Source organism: Thermothelomyces heterothallicus, assembly GCF_042370625.1.
Source record: "Thermothelomyces heterothallicus CBS 202.75 unplaced genomic scaffold P884_scaffold_13, whole genome shotgun sequence".
NCBI lineage: Eukaryota > Fungi > Ascomycota > Sordariomycetes > Sordariales > Chaetomiaceae > Thermothelomyces > Thermothelomyces heterothallicus.
The window spans coordinates 24,089-32,624 of NW_027192574.1; the positions used below are offsets into that span (position 1 = coordinate 24,089).

Sequence of the window (8,536 nt, forward strand, 5' to 3'; positions counted from 1 at the left end):
AAAAAAAAAAAAAAAAAAAAAAAAAAAAAAAAAAAAATCAACTTGGTGATGCTGTGAACAAACTGTTTTGAGAAACCTCAAGAGGACAACAATAAAAAAAAAGAGAAAAGAAAACGCAGTCAACGCTCGACTCCGCGTGGCACCGTGCCCATGCAACCAACCACCCCAATGCTCCTTACCTGACCATCCAATAAACCAAACCCCAACCAAGTGCCCAATCGTCATGCAATTCTTTTGTTTCCAAATATGTGAGTCATAACGCCGTATCCCATATGCCGACGATAATATGATGATAAAAGATGAAAAAAAAAATAAAGAAAATCAGGCTTTTAATACAGTATCGAGTTGAAGCGGAATGCACGGGTCGCTCCAAATATACGGCGGGAGGAAAGAGGAAAAGAAAGGGAAAACATGACAGAACGCAACCACCGGAAACACCCAAGCACAGGGCATGGGGAGCCAAGATATCCTGGTCGATGAGCGCCAGTCTTGCAAATGCAAAACGCCTCCAAAGCGGCGGCACCAGGGTATGTGTTCCGGGGAGGCGGGCTCACGACCGGGCAGCAACAAAAGCGGCACGGGTCGAGGGGGGCGTGCCGGTGTGGACCGTTGCTAGGCCAACAACAATATCTTGACTCATTGTTGCCGGACGCCGTATATCGGAGGGAACAGCCAAAACATGGCGCGATTCCTCTAGCGGGCAGCGGCGAAACTGGTGAACCGCAGAGGGCTCGACGGAGTCGTGGGGCGCTGGTGGTCGTTCGAGTACCGGCGGCCAAAGACGTGCTGCATGAGAGCCTTGGGGCTCACGGCATCGAGGTTGACGGACTTGAGGGGGGATGGCATGGGAATGCGGTGAGCCTTCTTGGTCTGCCATCTCTCCTTGATGCAGTCGTCGACGAGGGCGATCAGTCCGGTGGCCATGATGACGCTAAGCGGGAGGCGGGTTAGCATTTGGTTCGTAGCGTAGTTAACGAAGACAGGGTGGGTTTTCACTTACTCGGCTACGTCCGTGACGGCATCAATGACGGACTCGTCGGCGATCCACATGAAGCACGGAGGGACCCATCCGCCAGCACTGTCGTCGGCAAACACTTGGGTTGGTGCCCTCGTCTCGGGGACGATGTGCGCGACGGGCGCGCCCGTGTTGCCGTCCCGGATCAGGTGGAACGAAACCAAGGCCAGTTGCTTGTCGACGGCGCGCTTCCAGTTGTACCGGTGACCCCACCACTCAAACTCGTAGCGCTTACTGCCCTTTCCGCCGCGGCGGTTGACGTCGACGCGGGCATAGTTGCTGAACTCCAGCTTGATGGTGTTGGTCGGCGTCGGGCGCTGGGCCTTGCTCCGGACCAGGCGGCTGTCGAGCGACAGGCGAGACAGGTTGCTGGCGTCGAAGACCAGCTCGTCGTCGCCTTCGCACGTCGAGTAGCCCGTGCCGGGGCGTCCCTGCACCGTCATGCCGGATTTGGCGCGGCGCAGAACCGGCTTCCCACCACCCAGCGTCCTGAGGGCGGCCGACATGGACCGCTTCAGGGTCGGCCGCTCGTCCGCCGCCGCCGTCTTGGGCCTCGGCACGGCAGGGTCGGTGAACTTGCGCTTCGAGTTGCAGACCTCGCGGCCAGAGTCGCGCGAGTACCGCCTCAACGAGAACTCCCGCTTCGCCAGGTCGTACATGCGCAGGTGGAAGAGCTGGATGGCTGTCCTCCGGCGGCCCGTCACCACCGTGTCGATGCGCAGGTTCATGTTCCCATCCGAGGTGAACTCGTCGTGCCGTATCGTCAGGCGATTAAGCGAGGGGAAGAGCTTGGCGAACTCCTGGGGCGTCGCCGGGCGCACGTACGGCTCGACGACTTCGCGCCGGTAGACGGGCAGGGGCGGGATGGAGCTGTCCTCGAAGTCGACCGTCTCGTCGGGATCCGCTGCGTCCACGTCCTCGCGGGAAGCCGTGGTCGAGGCGTAGGTCTCGACGGACGAGCGCGGGTAGAGCGAGGTAGCGGGGCTGACGTCGTCGCGCGAGTCGTACGCCTGCCGGTGCTTGGCGCCGGCATAGGCGCCGGCCTCTGTGGAGGACGGTGAGCTCTTCAGATCCGAGGGGCATGGCGAGGAGTAGAGTGAGGTAGGAGCGGTAGAATGCGAGGCGTATGAGTCGTTACTCCCCCTGCCGCGAGAGCCGTGGCTGGAGGAGGACTGGCTAGAGGGTTGTCTCCTGGGATATAGAGCAGCCATCTTGAGCTGTGTGTGATGTGTTTCTGCTGCTTGAGAGCAGTCGAGGGATGTGTCTTGTGTGTGTATAGTTGCTGTGTGGAGAACACAAGTTCCCGGTCAGGACGGGATGTTGGGGGGTTCCTCGGGTGGTGTTTATACAAAGGGTCTATTCTGTGTCTTGACCAATGACCCGCGGGGGGGGTGACGTGGGGTGCCAGAAGGTCTGCGATAGTCTTAGAGGGCGAGTTTCAGGGATGTTGAGCGATTGGCGACTGAGAAGATGGCCCGGCATGGCATGCCGAGGATTGCTGGGTTGCGCCAGGGCTGCAGTGCGAGGCGTGTGCGTTGTCGAGGTCGCAGTTGTCGGGTTGGGGGTCGGGCACAAAAACGCGGGGACTTTGTTGGCGTGTGGCGTGGTGACAAGTGAGCGCCCCCGGACCGGGTGAACAGGTGGGATGCGGTGGCAGGGTCTGCAACTAGGAGCGCGCTATCAGGGTGGAGTGTGCCCTCTGCCAATTGACAGGTCGATGGGATGAAGGATGCAGGCTGCAGGAGCCAAGTGGTCCATCCAAAAAAGTGCGGCGATAGCACTTGGGAGAGAAAGAGCTCTTTAAGCGTTTTGTTTTGGCCACGCGGGACTTCCGTGTGTGCGAAAAAGATTCCGTCCCCAAGAAAACAAAAAATTCCAAGAAACTGGCGTGAAACAGGCAACATCATCATCATCATCATCATCAAGATGGGCGTTTCCCGTCGTCCACAGGTGTCAGGTGTCGTGTACAGCCTCGGATGTGCCGACATGTGACATTGGCACTCCAAGAGGCGGGAAAGGGGGGGAGGGTTTGGTGGTTTTGGACAAGACCAGCCACTCGCGTTCTTGGTCAGCCGTTGCGCGCGCTTTCCCAGTGGACGGCGCCAGGCTGCTTCCCGTTTCCGAGACTGCTTGACCGCAGCCATTCGCCGAAATATCGATCAAGGAGAGGTATTGTAATTGGCCAGGTTCCTCTCGGCAACGCCTAATTGGGAAGTCGCACGCTGTCATGCCTGGTGGTGACTGGTGGCTCGGAGCGCCCTCGCGGAGCATTTCTCTCGTGCAAGAAAAATGCTTGGATGCAAAATAGTAGCTATCTGAGGTTCCTAGGTTGTTTCCTACGGGGTACTAAAGTACATGAGGTATATACATACAGATTACATATATACCTACCTACCTAGGTACTGTACATACACAACTCCAAACCTTGTCTATTATGCTACATGGGCGGTTGCCCAAGTATCACACCTGACAGGCAGAAGTATTGAATGAAGGCGACCTGAGGCATCAGTACCTCTCTGGGGGAAGCGTGACATTGCCACAGTTGCGGCTGGTGCTCCGTGGTTGAGACCAGCGTGAACATTCTCATCCGCAACAACACCCCGCCTCGCCTGCAACCCGGTGCACATTGTTTCAACCGCCGTCCCGACGCTCACCCTCCGGTTGCCACCGAGAGCCGTCCACGAACACCGAGTGATCTCTCCCTGACCCTACTAGGAACAACTGGTAGGTGCGAAATCCTGCCATCGGCCGGGCAAAAACTTGTCATCATTTGCGTTTCCTTCCTGTGACCGACCTAATCGCGGTTTGTACAGACGCATTTTCTGACCGTTCCACTATTCCGTTTGAGTCGCGCCACGAAAACGCGACAGCAACCATGGTGCTCTCTCTCTTGCCAGATGCCGTTCTATTCTTGACCACCAAAGTTAAGGGCCACTGCGAACCTTGATCGTCGGTGTTCTCTGCAACCTTCCTGGACAACGCGGTGCACAGCAAGCCATCCGCCAGCGCGGACAACATTTTCTCGATATTCTTCTTCTTCTTTTTTGGCCATGCAACTCTCCGAATACGGCCGAGGTTTTGGAACAAGCTCACTCAATGGAATCACCGCATACCGGAAACGCCGTCCCGGACTACCGAAAAATGCGAGGTATTGGCAACCATACCCTGCCAAACGTGGTGCGGACGCCGTGCACTACGTGGCGGTCTCATGATATGGCATGGGACGCAAACCTGGAACAGCTCATTCTCAGTCGCTGCGTCGATGCCCGGATGCCCAACGCGACCCACACGCTTGCCGAGCCACCGAGTCGATGACGGTCACTACACTAAATAAGTACAGCACTTGAAAGCCTCTGGGGCTGCTCGCGCCAAGCATTATGACTGGCTGCTCAGAGATCGCTGGGGAGGCTGCTAGGGTGAAGTTGTCCCGTCCCACCGGCAACAGCGCTGTTGAGTTCGATAGGCGATCACCAACCTCCCCGGCCTGTTGTGCCCCGGACCCTAAGCAGGAGCTGAATCAGCGGAGAAATTTGGAGTCTGCTAGCAAGCACCTCGCTCTACGAAGTCGCTCAAGTCAGGAAGTAGGATCATGCGGAGCTTTAGGGCTGAGGCTGTTGTCCGGCCACCAGGACGAAGCCTTGATTGACTTGTTATCTTGCCCGCTTTCGCCCCAGCGACAGCCCGACCCGCGACCCGAGCTCAGACTCGAGCTTTAATCTTTTTTTTTAAAAAAAAAGACCATGCCAAAAAGCTTCCATTTTGCTCACCCAAGTCCGAACCTCGAATTTGAGAAACTGGCCTTGGCGCAGACGGCGGCTTGCCAAATCGAGGAGACGGACTGTTGGCTACTGCAACCATTTGCAGCCATTCGTGCGCAGCCATGCAATGCTGACTTGTGTCAAGTGTTGATTCGCCGGCAGCTCGAACCACAACCTCCATCCCAGCAGTCGGTGCACGTGTCCGGCATTGGAGGTCCACCAACAATCACCGGGACCATCGCGTTTGCTGGGCTTTCTTCCATGGAGGGAAAAAAAAAAAAGAAAGATGTTGCCGTGACTCATGCCGTCGCGATTGCGCACCCGCCGCACCGGACCCGGCATCGCAGCTCTGAGCGTCATCAAAGCTCTAGGTAGTACCGCTTCAGGTCCCTTGCACTACTCAGGCGCGGGTCTTAAGCAGACTCACCGTCTTTTCTTGTTTCGATGCAGGGTGATCTCCAACTCCTTCGGGTTCAGTCGATCAGAACTTTCTCAGAAGACGAGCCTTTCGTCGTCGTCATCCACGGTTGCTCGGGTGACGGGCCCGGTCCGGTGATGGATCGGAAGTCTTTCTGGGTCGTAACATGGAATATGTGTTGAGCTAGGAGCTTCGCATCGCCGTCGGGCGGCCGATTGGCCGGTCTCTTGCATGTCTCCTGTTCGCGGTCTGGACTCTGCCTTCCTGCGCGAAGTCTTCGCGGATCATCCCGGTCCTGGGACTAGATGTTCCTATCACCTGGCGATATCATTCTGACCGTGACCCAAACGGGCGTCTCGTTGCAGGATCACAGTTTCGGGTCTGCCAAGTGATGGTCAAGTTGTATTCCCCTCTCCTGAAGCGTGAGGCCTCTCGGCAAGCTGCCGCTGGTTATACAGCACTTGTACTACGGACCTATGGGGCCTGGTGCTCGCCCTTCATGTTCCGTCTCGGGAGTATATTGAAGCTTCATTCACATTCTGCTTCACTCGCTGGAGGCGGATGCAACGGCCGGTTGATCGAGAGGCGCACATCTCGACTCGGCATGAAACATTTGTTTGCGAGGGAGGAGCGAGTCGTTGAGTCAGGGGCCTGCTCGGTACTCTGCACAGATATGCCGTGCAGGCCGGATACCCAGCTACCAACATCATGTGGATTTAGTGGTTCAACATTTCGAGGTTGGGGGGTGGGCCTCCCTTTCCCTACTACGGCCACGGCCCTCCTGGAAGTATGTCCCCGTCATATTTAGGCGCGGCGGTAGACGCATGGCATAGTCTCCCCGCCTCATGCGCGGCCGTTGTCTATCTCTTCCTGTTCTCCTTTGTCTGCAGCAAATCCACAGCCAGATGCCCTCAACGCGTTGGCCCTCGCGTGAAGAAACCGTCTGCATCTGATGTCTGGAGATGACGAAAGTGTTCTGTTGCATGCGCGAGTTCTCTCATTGGGCCCCGGAGTTTCATCGACGGGTGGGCGGTTTGAGGCGATTGGGCCTGTATTGCATGATTTTTCTGAGAGTGTCCCATTCCTCACTCCCAATGGACCACTCTCAATGTCCGACTGGGATGCAGTTCGGGGCCGGTTAGCCCCGTAGGGGGAAGACGATCAGGTATTACCCCACGTTGACGGTTTGGCACGACCTCTGATAGCCTAGAATCATGCCTCCCGGGGGCATTGGATCGTCTGTGAGGGATGGGAGAAGTGCGTTAAGTCATTGGCTATGAACCGTAGAAGGGGCGAATGGTTGTATCATTGAACAGACCCGGACATCAAGGTGCTCTTATCATCCCGCGTCGTCTTCTGAAGGCTCAAGCAAGCAGAACCTACCAGCGTCGACCGAAAGGCGAGGAGAAGGTTGGGACAACGCGGGATATCGTCAGATCCGCAGCGTTAACCTGGGGCTGATCAGACCTGGGGTTTTCTCTTTCACCAACATCTCGCATTCGTTACACCATCCGTCAAAAGTTGAGGTATGTCACACGGCAGTCATATACGGAGAATGGTCTGACCACCATGAGCGCTCTTTGCCAACTCATATCCCGCTCGGCGGTCCAGGCTCCATCAATCCAATGCCTGTCCGTGTACAGTTCACCTTGCTCTCATCTCAGCTTCTCGATGGCACCCCGATCTAGAGCAAGCCTGCATGCAGCCCCTTGCCCTCCCGAAATGAGGCGAGGAGATCATCAAGCTCGTCCACTCCCCACAGTCATGGTCAACTGTCCATAACCCCACGATCTACCCCGGGCCACCATCAAGGCCGCGTCAACCGCCAGGGTTCGATAGGCACACGGGGTGCGGATGGCCGGGCAGGAATCATACGTGCTCCTCGGGGAGGCGAGGGGGTGCTGAGCCTCCCATACACGTGCGTGGGATTCCCGTACAGTGTCTTGATCCATGTTGGTTAGGAGTACGGACTAGTATCTGAGATATGGAATAGTCCCGTTCGAAGCGTTCAACCCTCATTGACAACGACAACCACAACCACAACCACAACGACGTTTACCTGCTCTGCTCTGCCTTCCTCTATTCCACTGAATCGCTTTGTAGGTCCAGGGCCGAGGAGACGCGGCGGGCTGTCGACGTTGAATTGATTGGATAGAAACTCTCTCCCCACCTCAGAAAACCCTTTTTACATTGTGCAGGAATACAAGGATGTGTGGATGCATTGTGCTGCATATGGGGAGGGAGGGACGTTGGGCTGCATGTATGCGGGAAGGGCATCCATGCAGGAACCCCTCCGGCGTACATGAGCACTCGAGGTACCCAATTCTGCAGCTTCAGTTGTCCTGCCTACTCAAGGACGCTTAGGTCCACAAAAAAAGGGAAAAAAAAAAAAGTCTTGTCCGCCTTTACTCGACCAGTTATGACCAGTTATGACGGGATACGGTGGGTTGTGGGTTGTCAAGGGACATATGACTCCTAGTACATGCTGGCAAAGTGAAGAAAATACGGAAAACTTGACAAGCAGGCAGGGAGGGTCGTGCAGTCATGGTAATAGGATACGGAGGATGAAAGGATGGTTAGATGGAGGAATGGCTCAGGTATCTCACGGCATTCTCGGTCACATATGAGACGAAACTTGACCAACCCGCCTTTTACAATAGCGAACTCGGGAGTAAGAAACATTTAACCGGTTCATCAGAAGCTTACCCTCAACCACTGCTCAAGGATCTAATACTTGACGCCAGTGGTTGTGGTAGATTAAGGATAAAAGATAGGAAAAGAGGCAGCTCATCATCTTCATCCTGATGGCTGCGCGAAATGGCACAGTCCGGCTAGCGAAGCCAGCGATTCTTCTTTTCTTTTCTTTCTTTTTTTTTTTAAAAAAAATAAGCCCTATAGGAACCGGCTGGAGAAAGAAGAGGCTGTGGTAGAGGACTAGGAGGGCCGGACAAGAGGCGAAACAACTTGGAAGCCTCGAGGACGAGTCTTGAAGAATGCTGAAGAAGGCGGCCTCCCCGAACAGAGTCGTCGCCGCCGGCCCGATTTAAACATATATACTCCGTGTTCAGAAGAGGAAGCAAGTCACCCATACCTGTATGTACGCAGCCCGTCCAAGGAAGATGATGTTCAGACCAAGAAAAATAAAGGTAACGCAATAGTTAGGTAGATAAACAAGCATGGTTACAGACCGCGATCGTGTGGTAATTCATGCAACGGCCTAAACCACGACCGAGCCACAAGTCCTCCTGCTTTGTTTTGCTTTGCTTTGCTAATGACAAGGATCCTCCACTTCCAAACGACTCAAGACAACGCAACTGTCAAGCTTGACATCGAGACAAACCCCCC

General features: G+C 55.5%; 1 protein-coding gene across 1 annotated transcript; it reads right to left on the minus strand.

The window, feature by feature from the left end:
- Positions 1 to 693: 693 nt before the first annotated feature.
- P884DRAFT_201969 (uncharacterized protein) lies at positions 694 to 2,226 on the minus strand (the record flags this gene model as incomplete). Its single annotated transcript, XM_069438387.1, has 2 exons — positions 694 to 931; positions 1,001 to 2,226. The coding sequence occupies 2 exons, from the start codon at positions 2,224 to 2,226 to the stop codon at positions 694 to 696; spliced, it is 1,464 nt and encodes a 487-aa protein (XP_069296945.1).
- Positions 2,227 to 8,536: the final 6,310 nt, after the last annotated feature.